This window comes from Glandiceps talaboti, chromosome 18 (genome assembly GCF_964340395.1).
Source record: "Glandiceps talaboti chromosome 18, keGlaTala1.1, whole genome shotgun sequence".
NCBI classification, from domain to species: Eukaryota; Metazoa; Hemichordata; class Enteropneusta; family Spengelidae; genus Glandiceps; species Glandiceps talaboti.
Genome location: NC_135566.1, coordinates 7,420,001 through 7,434,704, shown reverse-complemented (window position 1 = coordinate 7,434,704; position 14,704 = coordinate 7,420,001). Strand labels below are relative to the sequence as shown.

General features: G+C 34.5%; 1 protein-coding gene across 1 annotated transcript in view; it reads right to left on the bottom strand.

The window, feature by feature from the left end:
- Nucleotides 1-2,307: 2,307 nt before the first annotated feature.
- LOC144449362 (SEC14-like protein 2) overlaps nucleotides 2,308-14,704 on the bottom strand; it is a 12,763-nt gene continuing 366 nt past the window's right edge. Inside the window, exons 2-12 of the mRNA XM_078139890.1 lie at nucleotides 11,512-11,603; nucleotides 9,667-9,736; nucleotides 9,377-9,420; nucleotides 8,707-8,769; nucleotides 8,263-8,451; nucleotides 7,785-7,941; nucleotides 6,359-6,442; nucleotides 5,088-5,194; nucleotides 3,931-4,070; nucleotides 3,171-3,325; nucleotides 2,308-2,623 (exon numbers count right to left, since the gene is read on the bottom strand). Coding sequence (XP_077996016.1) covers nucleotides 2,478-2,623; nucleotides 3,171-3,325; nucleotides 3,931-4,070; nucleotides 5,088-5,194; nucleotides 6,359-6,442; nucleotides 7,785-7,941; nucleotides 8,263-8,451; nucleotides 8,707-8,769; nucleotides 9,377-9,420; nucleotides 9,667-9,736; nucleotides 11,512-11,565 — 1,209 coding nt within the window. The 5' untranslated portion in view covers nucleotides 11,566-11,603 and the 3' untranslated portion in view covers nucleotides 2,308-2,477. The remainder of the gene's footprint in view (nucleotides 2,624-3,170; nucleotides 3,326-3,930; nucleotides 4,071-5,087; nucleotides 5,195-6,358; nucleotides 6,443-7,784; nucleotides 7,942-8,262; nucleotides 8,452-8,706; nucleotides 8,770-9,376; nucleotides 9,421-9,666; nucleotides 9,737-11,511; nucleotides 11,604-14,704) is intronic.

Genomic DNA, 14,704 nt, shown 5'->3' with positions numbered 1-14,704 from the left:
CCAAACAGAAACTGCACATGCTACACTTCAAGATAATAATATTGAATGAAATATTCTTGTGACATTTTTGTATAAATAAAAGGAACAAGTGTGTCACCATACATACAGACATCAAAACATTGGCACCTCTGTGTCTGCATCTTGTTGCAAAATCATTTTTGTTTTTCATTCAGATTAAAAGTAGCAACAAATTGCGTTCTGCTATCTTAAATGTGGAGTATGTGCAATTTCTTATTGGTGTCTATGTAGGTGTATCAAACAGTGCCAATGAACAGTAGCTGGCAACACACTGTATATACATGCTCACACCAAGTTCACTACAATGATTTGTTGAGGAAGAACTCTCGTCTCAGAATTTAAACACCAACGTCTCACATACATGATTAGGAAGACGCAATCACTCTCAGAACAATAAAATAAAAACCAACTACAACATATGAAAGATTCAAGGTAGGTAAAGGTATTCCTACATCAGATTTTAATCAGATTCTAACTTATGGTAATTTATGTAAATACATTGCAGAATACCTAATTTCATTTAAAAAAATATCTGTAAACACCAGACAATATTTAATAACTGTGCAGACAATTAAATGGATAATAATGAAAATTTCAACTCATTAAAAATGTTTGCAAAAGGGATTCCAAATGAACAGTCCATAAACATGCATTCTTGAATACAAACTGATACTGCCATCAAAAATAAGAAGTACAGTTATTTAGCACATGGTAAATACTTAAGTTCTCAAAAAAAAGACATATTTTAAAATGCATATTTAAAATGTTATAAATTGTATTTTACATGAAATATATCACTAAATTGACTGTTGGATATTATTAAATCATACCATTATTGTTTACAGTTTCACTCATTAAAAAATAATATGTCTATAAAATTGGCAGTAAAAATTACACGTATCTAAATTTCAACAAAAATTGTTTTCTGAAGGTCAATGACCACAAAATGGTAATGAAATTTTCCCCAAAATCGCTCATTATAAAAATTAAATACATGAGAAAATGTTGCAGTAAAATGCATTGAACGACTTTAATATAAAGTAATTGAAGAATAATTTCATGATAAAATAATACCCGTATTGACATATGGTGTATGCTAAAGATATAGTGCTAGCGATTTTGGTGTTTATAGTGTCACCTATAACATTGTCAAATTTAAGGCAATTTTTATCATAAAGGAATAACCTAAAACAAAGTAATTGAAAAATAATTTCAGGAAAAATTGTTAATGGGTGATAAAAAAGTATAATGTCGACATATGGTGTATAATGAAAATATAAAGCTATCAATTTAGATGCATCTACAGTGTCAGCTACATCTATGACATTGGCATTTTTAAAATGAATAACCTAAAACAAAGTTCTCAAAAAATAATTTCAGGAAAAATTGTTAATGGGTGATAAAAAAGTACTACTTTTGACATATGGTGTATAATGACAATATAATGCTATCTATAGAGATGTCTGCATTGTCAAGTTTAAGGCATAATCCTAAATGAATTCCCAAAAACAAAGTAACTGAAAAATAATTTCATGAAAAATAATGAAGGGATGATATATCTGTACCACCATATGGTGTGTAGTGATGACATACTGCAATCTATTTATAGATGTATGTAGTGCCAGACATAACATTGTTTGAGTAAAGAGTAAATGTTCCTGCTTACAAATTAATGGCTTTCATTTCTTCACATAAGTAATCCAATATGTTACTTACTGCTTTACCTGACATTAATATCTGGATTGCAAGTTCCCTATTACATAATTATATATGTTAATTTATGTATATATTTCATGCATATTCATTACTATGAATAATAAATGTAACCTAGTTCTCAATATCTGCAATAGCACTCTGCCACACAGGTGTCATAAAAATAATGACTATTTAATTTTTTGGTCGATACCACAACATGCATTACTATAGGCATGTGCATGTGTGAGAATAAGTCAACCTTCCTGTTCTAAATTTGACCCTCTAGCATGAGGTGAAATGCTATTGCAGGTACTGAGAATAGGTCAACCTTCTTGTTCTATTTTGACCCTCTAGCATGAGGTAAAATGCTATTGCAGGTACTGAGAATAAGTCAACCTTCTTGTTCTATTTTGACCTTCTAGCATGAGGTGAAATGCTATTGCAGGTACTGAGAATAAGTCAACCTTTTTGTTCTATTTTGACCTTGCCTCACAAATTACAGCATATATTACTGTAATATGTTTTCTTCATTCTTCATTTTATTTTTATTTTTTTATTTTTACATTTTTGTATGATCAAAATCATATTCTGGCACATTTTGCATGTGTGTTTATGTGTTTGAATATATAACAATATAACACATTCTATTATCTGAAGTAGTGCAAGTTCTTTTCAAATCTTGAAAGCCTAAGGCAGTTATTGCAGGATCAATTCACACCCTGCATCACCAATTACAGCATATAGTGTACTGTACATTCTCTCTTTTACATTTGTGTTTGCTCAAAATCAAATTCCGGCGCATCTTCATCAAGTTGGGCTTCTACCTCATTGTCAGGTGGCAAGACTTGCACTGAATACTTAATCTTTTTACTCTTGACCCAGCTGTAGGTGTTATCAAAGCGTACCACATCTGTAAATAAAAATGCATTCTCTGTCATATTAAAAGTATCAGGGTTATATTTCCTTATTCAATGGGAGGATTTCTGCAGTCGGAACAGTCTTGACGTGACATGAAAGTGTTCTTTTTAGGCCAATACTTTGCCCAAAGAACTTTCTGGCTGTTTGAATCTGCAAGTAAATCTTTGAATGACTGCACTCAACTGAAGTATGTGTTTTTGAATAAACAAAGGTTTGCAAGTGAAATGACATGCAATCATCTCTTTCACACCTTTTTTTCCACCATGGAAGTTTGTGATTGGTAGTTTGGCATAAATTTGCATGAAATGCAAATGTCTACTTCACATACTTTTTATACTAGTTTCTGATTGGTAGTTTGGCATAAATTTGCATGAAATGCAAATGTCTACTTCACACACTTTTTATACTAGTTTGTGATTGGTAGGATGTCTGCAAGTATTTATGATCAACAACATGCTACAGCAAAACTAGGGAAACACAAAAAATCTAAGATCCTTCGATCACATCAAACATCAGAATAAAGTCTTCTAATATCTTACATGTTCCGGGGTCATCCACTTTGACCTGGCCATCCTCAACGATGATGTTACTTTTACATCTACTTGTTGGCACTATGGTAGTAAGTGCTTTCTCACCACCATCCTTTTTGAAGATCCCGAAACCAACATCCGAACCTTCTGTTTGGAACTCCCAGCTGACAGACAGACAAATAGAAAATACAGTTAACATACAGGATGGCACCTTCAAGTCATTTATTGGTTATGTGTATTCAATTATACAAAATTTATGCAGCATCCACTGGATGTATCTTAATGCCCCGTAATTCATTTCCAAAAGTTCAATATTCATGAGGGCTTTTTTTTACACTGAAGGGAACAGGCACTTAGGATTCATGAATATTCATTGTTCAACCATGAATATATTATTTCTGGTAACTCCCATGATGCAATAGCCCATAGCACAGATACCCTTCAAAGGCACAAGATCAACTTGGTATTTCTCTGAAATTTTAAGTAATTGTAGGTGATGTAAAATCATGAAATGACTCTCCAGAACCCATAGTTTATGAAAATGTCTCTATTTCCTGGAGTGGTGTTCCTTTGTAATGCTAAACTTACAGGGTTCACGTTTGTAGGTGTTAATCACCGGTGTGGTCTTCCCGACTACTTTAATCAATTGAAAAACTCTGGGGTTCCAAAAAAGAAAAATAAGTAAAGCTTACACATACATTTCCTTAAAATTCAGTAAAACATGCATATACTCTCCCAGCTGGTCCAACATGGTGAATTGTTCACTAACCTTATAAAAGTTCCTGGTATTTCCACTGTGTATTCTAAGTCCACAGAAGAACCGCGACTCACTGTAACAGTCTCCATTTTTTCTGTGTTATCCTTGTCCTTTAGATAGTATGATTCAGGGATTTTACCACCATAGCATACCTAGATATGAAGATTATACACACACACACCAATTGTTTATTTAAAGAATACAGTACAGAATATGGATGGCATGTGTAAGAAAGATTGTCATTCAATTTCAATCTATTCTCAGTTAAAATTCAAACTCACACTGAGAAAGGAATGTATTTAAAAACCTGCACTAGCTGCAACTAGCTCAAATAAACCAAAGATAGAGGCATTAAAAATTGGTCAATGATCTATAAAAAGGACATTGTATCTGTTAATAGTGGTCAATATTATACATTGGTAGTGTACTGGCAAGTTTAAATCTTGAGCAAAAATTCAGTTTTTGAATTCGTCACCGTGCTAAAACTGTACTAGTTGTAACTGGAGTATCATTTTTCGATCAGACTACCACAATATATTAACTGAAAAATACCAATAATTTGACATTGTACAAGTTAATAAGTTGTTGATATTATCCCTATTAAGCCGTACAGAAAGAGGTTGAAATCATGATGTGCACCTTTCAGGGCAGATTGTTGGGTGCGAATACAAATATCAATTTGATATGATTTATTGCGCATACAGCTACAAAAAATATCTTTACACACAAGTGATGCAATTCTGTTTATGGTGTATGATATTATGAGTAAGGTAATTGTACAAAACAAAACTTTTTCAAAAAAATGTTCCAATTGCAGCTTTAACTATGTATTAATTTATATTTTGTGTTTCTCTTTCTCTTCTATAAAATGTAACCGTTTATATTTTACTTTCATTTGTAAATGTGATTTCTAGTTGCCTTTAAGAACAATAAAATGTTACAATTATAAAATCAAGAAAAACTTAAAGGGTTACCTTACACAAAACTCATCTACTAAATCTATATTGCATCCTTTACAAAAGTCTTGATTCAAAAGATAGGATCAAGGTATGTAGTGCGTGGATCGAAACATCTCAATTTTTCCACATTTACCATTCAAAGTGACAGTCTGATTCTTGGAACCATGAGCAATGTCTTCATATGTAAATATATATATATAGTCTCCTTACCTTGGTGTGATAGTGGGGATCACCATCAGGATCTTTAAGGCTTCCACCAAAATGTGCTGGCAGTTGATCGGCATCAATGTATTTCAATAGCTCACCATGGAAATCATCTATCATTTAAAACATGAATGGTACTAGTTCAGTTCAAACACCCAATGGCTCAGCCCAAGAGCCCAGCCCAAGCCCAACAGCCCCTTCCAGGTTTTAAGGTATGCCCTCAGTGATTATTTTATTTAGCTTAGTTTATTTATATATTTATTTATTTATTTATTTATTGAAGGGAAAGCATCAATAAAATGTTGGGTTTTTTTCATGCAATTGTGATAAAATACAACAAATACATTACATATACATTAAGATAGCTCAGAAAAAATGAAAATGAAGTACAAGAAACCAAAAACTAAAACATACGGAACACAAAGAAGAGTGGGAGATTGCGGTAAGAATTAGATTGATAGAATATTTGTGATGGTGGATGCCCTGTATCTGAGGGATCAGGAGTGGGCTTTTGAAATGTGGAATTTGGTTTACTGCTTTGTGTTGGTGAACAGTATCATTAGTTGTTATGAGTTCACAAAGGTATGATAGTACTTTGTGAGTAACACATTTTTTGAAATTGTGGTTGTGTCACTGTGTCACCAGTGTTTTCCATATGGTCTCTGTGCTGTTGGTTTCTTCTCATCAGATGTACAGCCATTATAGATTGGAAGACCAGTTTTATACCGTCTTTTTAAATTGATGTCAGTTTCTGCATCTACAATTTCTTACGACTTCTCAATTTTATTTATTCTTTTCTCTAAACTGGAACCAAGCAATTTTTTTTCTTAGGCCTTAACATTTACCATGAGTAATTTCATTGTAAATTTAACTAAATAGTAAGTTTAAAGTGGCCATATGGATGAGAATTTGGTATTTATTTTGGATTTTTATTTGATAAAACAGCTTCACTTTGTTTTTATACTTGAAAAAATAATGCGAAAGAGCATATACCAAGTCCATGTTCATAACTCAATACATTGCAAAAATATGGAAAAAGTGTAAAAAGATTGTTATTGTACGTACAATAACAAACATTGTATACATTGTTTAATATTTTGCAGTTTATTGAGTTATGAACATAGACTTAGTATATGTTATTTCACATTGTTTTTTCAAGTAGAAAAACATAGTGAAGCTGTTTTATCAAATAAAAATCCAAAATAAATGCCAAATTCTCATCCATATGGCCACTTTAATGAATGTCCCTCTAGAACATCTCCAAGTATTTCACTTACTTCCAAGTATGATGACTTTCTTCCTAGTGTCTTCACTTAAGAAAGGCTTCACTATATTATAACCAACTGAGAACAGTCGAGGAGCTGAAAAAAATATTAAAATATATTTAAGACCTGAGAAGTTCCTACAAATAGTATGCTAATAGTCAGTATATTACTACCAAACCAGAGCAACTATAGAGTTTCAATTAGGCAGCACAGTGTTTTTTACTACCAAACCAGAGCAACTATAGAGTTTCAATTAGGCAGCACAGTGTTTTTTACTACCAAACCAGAGCAACTATAGAGTTTCAATTAGGCAGCACAGTTTTTTTTACTACCAAACCAGAGTTACTATAGAGTTTCAATTAGGCAGCACAGTCTTTTTTACTACCAAACCAGAGCAACTATAGAGTTTCAATTAGGCAGCAGTGTTTTTTACTACCAAACCAGAGCAACTATAGAGTTTCAATTAGGCAGCACAGTGTTTATTACTACCAAACCAGAGTTACTATAGAGTTTCAATTAGGCATCACAGTGTTTTTTATGTGTCACACATCATTTTTTGTCACATATTATGTAAAACAAAATGCAGAGACTGATAGCACACAAGTATATCAAATGGTACATTTTTACTGTGAACACAAATCAACATCAGTGGAGATTAAAAACATGTTTATTTGTGTTCATAGTGAGATACAATGTAACATTTCATTTGCATGTTTACTATCGTAATTTCGTACAAAAAAAGTTGTGCAAGATGTAAAACACAATTGAAACTCTATAGTCTTTTTGGTTTGGTAGTAAAAGCAATGGACTTTTGTAAAATTACTTTATTATGCACTTATCAATTATTAAAGAAGTCTTAAATATGCATTATTTGTGACCATACATTCTGGTTTGTTCTGAGCTGCATATTTGCATCTGGATGATTACTTTTTCGTCCGTAATTTGTATAATAAATTTGCATATGTTTCTCTTGTTTTGTATTAGCTGTAATAACATATAAAAGCAATTGGCCCCACTTACATGCAACAAAGTATCTGGGATATGTAAGAATTGACTTAATTTGATAACTGACCCTGAAGATCAAGGTGAAAGGTCTTCAAAGAAATTTTGTACGTGATCCTATGGAGTAGACACTTGAATTGAGTTTTTCTGTTATATATTCAATAGTGATTTTTTTACTAAAAATATGGCTGAAATTCAGTGAAAATGGATAACGTCATCAGACAAAGTGATGCACATATGGCCACTATAGGTTCGTATGTCACCTCTGTGCCAGGTTTGCATGTCAGAGAAATGACTGTGTACAGATGAATGGACACATACATTCATGGATGAAACCCCTTGTAGTAGCACCACCATCTCCTCCCCCATCCCCATCCCCACCTCCTCCAACCAACTGAAAGGAAGTCTATGGAAATGAGAATGTCAAGTTTATTACCTCTAGTTATAAAACATATTTTCAGTGATTCTGGGTAGTTAGCCTCCATGATACCTAATACTTGTCCATAGACATCCATGAATGGTTTCCAAATATGACTCAAAGTAACATTCTCTATGTCAAAGATCACAACAGCTGTATCAATTCTCTTGCCAAGCTGTGAAAGCGAAAGAAATTATAGCACTACCTTAAGTTGAAGATCATATTTTAAGAGAAATCAAACACTGTGAAGTATTGCTTGAAAGCAAACACTGTGTAACATCCTTGTCAAAACATAATATTACTTTAGGGATGACTGCACAGTGTCACACAAGCTCAATAAATGAAATATGTTGGGGGGAGGGGGTCTGGCATCAGAGCAATTGCTGAACTTCATTTTCACACTTCTAACCAAATTTAGAGAACTTTCACACCTTAAACGATAACAGGTTCTGTGTTTATTATTGCGATGACACATTATATTACTTTATCATCATACCTTTTTTGACTGTTTCCTGTACTCTTCATGCACTCTTTCACTCAGCACAATTTTACTTTTAAGGATGTCAGAGCTCTTGGCAGAATAAATCAAGCCCTTTGGGTCGAGATGTCCAAACGGTTCTAACCATATTGGAGAACCTCCTTTGTCATATCCACAAATACCACCTACAAGATACTTATCTAGAACCTGATAAAGGATAACAAGATTTAGTAAATAACATAATTACAATAACATCAATGTGCTTCTCTTTTGCTTTGAACACGCAGAACACAAAAATATTTAATATTTCACCCCGGGTGCATGTATTCAACTGGTGCTCATCGAGTAACTACCAACAGAGCTCTGAATGACTGGTTTGTCTTGTTACTACAGTAACGACTCATGAACCAATTCACCATCATATTCTGCATTTGTTGCAGTGCTGCATTCCATTTTACATACCTCAGGGTCTTTCCATGTTCTGAAAAGTTCATCGGTTTTCATCTGCTTCCGGAACCGTACTGCCTAAAATGAAAGTAATGCGTATGTATTATATCAGATGTGTGTGTACATAAATTCTGCTTTCATCATTCTTATTCATATTGTTATAAACTTTCCCTGATAGGAAACCTTAGGGAACTTGCAAACACGCCATGTTGAATGTTGCATCATGGGAAATGTGATAATAAATACTAATGAATTGGTATTGTAAACAATACTGTGACATCGTTTGCAACCACGAATGAACAATTCATAGTTACCCTAACTGTTGTGGGAGGTTTATTTTATCGGTAGCTCCAGATTAGGTATACAATAACCACAGATAATCCCATAGTCCTTTGCATCTGAGCATGCTCAGTCTGGATTGCAAGTTCCCTAATTGTAAAAGTTCAAGTCACTCTTTGAATATTGAATTGTCAGTATCAGGGACTTTCACATGGTGAGAGGAGAATATTTCTGACCTCTCAAATGGAAGGCATTAATTTTTATCCATAACAAACATGCACTTTTGAGGTGATTTTGTAGTTGACTTGTTGGCTGCACCTGATGAGTATTTGAGTGTTTGACCTTTATCTATGAATTTCAAACCAGTGTTTATATCTCTCTATCCATATAATAAAGAATAGCTTACCGCTCTAAGCATGTCTTCTGACTTCTTCAGGTTCCAATGTCTTGCTGGGAATTAAGAAGACAAACAATAGAAAGTATCATTAATGTCTAAATCAATCATAGCAGAAAAATAAACTATAATAATATTTATTCATAATAGATAACTTTTTAAAAAATTTCTATAAACTTATCTCATAAGAAGTCCAGTGTGGTCTTACCCTCAGATTTCAGTGTCAAATGTGACCAGTCATTTATAAATACATACAGGTTTATGGGGAATATTAGAATGAAAATATGAAATATATTTTTTACCTCGGAGCCATTTGAGTACATAGTAATCATCATGATGTGGTTCTAGAATGTCAGCTACATTTTCCTTGAACTGAAAATACAAGAAAATGTATTTAAGTACATGTATGTAAAGTTACTTTGATTTATGACCTACTGAGCCACTGCTATGTATGTGACAGTCTGTCTGTCTGTCTGTCTGTCTGTCTGTCTGTCTGTCTGTCTGTCAAGTTGTAGGTTGGTAAACAATTTAAACCACGACAACTTGACAGATTGCCTTTATATTTGTCTCTCTTTGATGACAATAGTCCCTGTTCGGATAACCAAAAATATCAAATTAGAAGTTTTCATGATTTCAAATTGGTCAAGGTCAAAGGTAAAAACATTTTTAGAAAGCTTAACTTTGATAATGTGGGTAGACACTTGAATGGTGTACAATTTATCAAACATCTGGAGCTATACTAGGCAAAACATTTTTATCACAAATATGGCCACCACACAGAGGTCAAGTTTGTGAAATTAAGTGACAAACATATATCCCAGACAATGTGAATATACCTTTCTGTCAAGCCTGGTTGAAATAGCTGAAACATGTCTGAGAAACGGATGTCGGAGTCCAAAACGCTTAAGATTTTTGGTCATCCAAATTGGAGATTATCGTGGTCAAAGAGAGATAATATGACTAGATAGTGGATTGACAGCTGGGCATGTCAATTATTTGATAATAATTATATTCTTCTAACATTTAAACCAATCTATTGATCCTATTCAGCACCATAGAACATATATTATCGTATTGGATTTTGGCACTATAAAAATTCTTTGATTGATCTATCGACTGACCTATTGACCGACTGACCGATTGACTGGTGACTTGCAGTTTTATGAACAGTCATTAGGACAGAAGCTGGTCAATAAGTTATCACAATGGTATTTTGGATGACTGCGACATGTACATAATGACCATAATGATGGTCACGAGTCATCCTCTCATTGTTGTCTTACTATCTATTGCATAAAGTATATCTATATATTACTGCCAAGTTAAAATTAAGAGAATGCACCCGTTAATTGTTTCACATGGCACACACACCACATGCTGGAGATCTGTAGTAACCAGTTGCATGGCATATATCACACAAATAATGTAACTTTGATAATACACAAAGACTTTAGTCAGTTTTGTCTCTAGAGGTGTTCCAGCAATCAAAATCACATATTATGCATCAAAGATTAAACTGCTAATAATAGTTTACACCTTTTTTGTTTATTTTGAATACTTTGGCCTAGACAGTACGCGCTGACACATTCATCCACAAATAGACCCATATCAAACTATCTTTGTAATGTTGCATACTTTGGCCTGGAAAAGAAGACAGTTCCTTCACCTTCAAAAGGCTTAAAGCTTATCTTATATCTTCATTTTCACGTATCATCAGTACTTAAAACCTAGATTTTTTATATGCAAATTAGGCCTACAAAATCAAATTTTTGAGCTACGACTTCAAAATTCATTGGCAAATTGGTCAGAAATTTGGTTGAGGTGTTTCTAGAGGCATCTGAATTAAGAATTGCTCAACAAGTCGTTGATATACAAATACACCTACACACACCTACACACACACACACACACACACACTCACTCACTCACTCACACACACACTCACTCACTCACTCACTCACACACACACACACACACACACACACACACACACACACACACACACACACACACACACACACACACACACACACACACACATCTCGCTATGCCTAGTACTACTAATCAATTCAGTCATGCCAAAAATCTAACAAGACTACCTACAGTACGAAGAGTTCAACTGCCCATATAATACAAGAGTATCTCACCTTTCGCAAGGCTTCTTCCTGTTTAGGACTCAGATCTCCAACATAGCCACTCATTTTTCAATTTCTTCACCAAACTTTAGTGTTATAAAATTCTAGATATAAAATAGGAAAAAACAATTTTGGAATGTCAAAATGAATTGAAATAGTTTTAACATCATGACACTGAGCTGATAATTTGTTATTGTACAACCATATATCAATTTCTTTGTTGATCAACTTCAAATAGCACACCTCATTAATGATTGGTTGATCAACTTCAAATGGCAAACCTCATTGATGATTGGTTGATCAACTTCAAATGGCAAACCTGGCTAATGACTATTGGCTGGCCTATTTTAAATGGTGGTAAATGATTGGTTGATCAACTTCAAATGGCACACCTCATTAATGATTGGTTGATCAACTTCAAATGGTACACCTGGCTAATGATGATTGGCTGCCCAACTTTAAATGGTGGTAAATGATTGGTTGATAACTGTTAAATGATACATCTGGCTATAGATGAAAGATCAACTCTAGAGATAGCACAACTGGCTAAAATGATTGACTGATCTGCTGTAAGTGGCACACCTGACTAATGATTGGCTGGTCAACTTTAAATGGTAGCAAATGATTGGTTGATCAGCTGTTTGTACACCTGGTGAAAAATAGAAGATTAACTCTATATAGCACAACTGACTATACTCATTGGTTGATCAACTTCCAATAATAGTCTATAAGTGATTGGTTGTCAATGATCAACTTCAATGGCACATCTTGATAAAGATTGGCAGAACAACTTCAAAATTAGTTATCTACTTTCAATGGTGGAGTACGATCGAAAGATCAACTTGTAAATGGTTGTGATTAATAGGTTGATAAACTCTATATGGTGGCGAATGAATTGGAAGATCAACTTTAAGTCAGTATTTTTGCTAAGATTTAGGAAACCTGGTAACAGATGGGGGAAACCAGGTTAAACTTGAAGAGGCTTTCATACCTTCTACCACAGTTTCAGTGGAAAATCTTAGGAAAAACCATGTCAATTTTACCTACTTGCCACCCTGTAAATGATACAGAATGTTTCAATGATATTTTTATCTCTCAGTTTCTTTGTATTGAGTATATTTCAAATTCACCTCATCGATTCAGTGTTGGTACAGCATAGCACATCAACAACAGACAAATTTGAGATCTTGGATGCATGGCTACAATTTGAAGTATCATACAGACAATACTTTGGGCCAAGATAAACTTTTATTTTGAAGCTATAAATCACGGTCTCTAACTTGAATAGAACTGTTCATGGTAGTCAGAGAGCTTGGCATGTTCAATACAGTGTTTATGCCTAATCCTGCGCCTTATCTATTTCTCTCTGTTAATCATTAAACTCATTTTAAATTATTTTAAATATAACATTCCCCAATTTATGGAGGGAGCATAATCGCACAAGCCGAAGCATTATACTTTTCCCTGACTCAAAGAAAAATCCATGTGGCAGTGTTGGAAAGACAGTTTAATGATGTTAGAGAGCTGAAAAAATATCAGGTAGAAAATATATTGCAAGGTTCAAAATTGCAATCTTCCCTTCCATCACTCCTGGAACAACAAAATTGAAAACCATGCAATGACAATAAATGAAGGAAATTGAGGTAAATAAAGAAATCAAATCGTATTCATTTCATCACATTTTCATCAGAGTGTGCTTCGACGTAACAAGATGTAGTATTCAATGACATTCGGATGCAAGATGTGCATGACACGACTTCTGTTGTTTTTGATGTGTATACTATTATTTTGGGCCCAATGAAATTATTTTGTGCCAAATGAACATATTTAGTTGCAACAACAAGTTAATACAGGCAATTGTGTTTGTTTGTGTGTATTTGTCTGCATAACAGAAAATCGCTGGGAGGAATTCCCAGCGCAGTTTTTTTTTTTTTAAATAAAGGGAAAAAAAATGTGTTGTTACATACGGTAACTTTGTGATCGCCGATATTATTAGTGCTCTCAAAACCGATACCACAAGATTAGTGTTGAATCAAAATTGCAGTATTGCCTGATCTTTCGTACGAATGCTTGAGCATGACAATATGGCAGTTCCAGAGAAACTGGCGACGATATCTGTCCGAAAACTACGACAGTGAGTGTACACTATCATGAATGATATTATACAATGTAAACATTATGATTACTGTTCAAGTTCGCACTTTGACTATGCAAATAATCATTTTCTTTTCCGAGGGGTTAGGTAAATATTCCCAGCCGCTGAACGATTACAACTCAGGCTTATAGTACCATAGTTAGGTACAACCAGAGACGAATATACAGTGAAATGTCAAACGTTTACATGTCCTTGATAAAATATATGAACGAAAAACATATCATTTTATCAGACTCTGCATTTTATGTTCCATTTTTGGGCTATTGATAACTATCTCACACATGCCAGCGATATGTCACACCATGGATGTACACAGGCATTTTTTTCCCAGAGTTATTCACGAGTCAATGTCAACCCCCACCCTCCCCACCTTCGGGGCATAGTGGGGGATTGGAAATTAGTCTTATAAAATTTGTCAAATGCCCCACCCCCTGGGGCAAGACATTCTGGAAAATCCCCACCTAAAACAAGTAAAACGCCCAACATCTCCCCCACCCCAATGGGTGGGGCATTCAAAAATTTTGACTGACACAACCACTCTTTTACGTCCGTGAAAATGACTAGGGAGGTCAATACGAGGCCCCACCCCCTCAGGCATTGTTTCATGGAAAACACGGCCTAATCCTCCACATTTGTCCCGTATCGCCCGAGGTGGGGTCCCTTGGGCATTTCATTGACTCGTGCATTATGTCTAAGAAGACACTTTCGCAGTGAGTGAACCTGCGCGATCACAACAAGTGTAATTTTACCCCTTCCCTAGTTGGCTAAATACGTCAATTAACGATTGTATTCTGATATAAATATTCTGAGACATAACTCGGGAAACAAATGCCTGTGTGGATGTATCACTAATACATCCATGGTCACACTTTATTGCCGAAGGGCTGAGACACTTTACCTCATTTTTGATGACCTCGGCGACTTTACGTACGTACGCGTACTACATAGCAGTCGAGCTAGTCCAATACTATCCGTATTACGCGTCGTCGTAAACCATAGCCTCTTTTACGGCACCGTCCAAGCCGCAGTGTCGCGGAATATCAATACGGG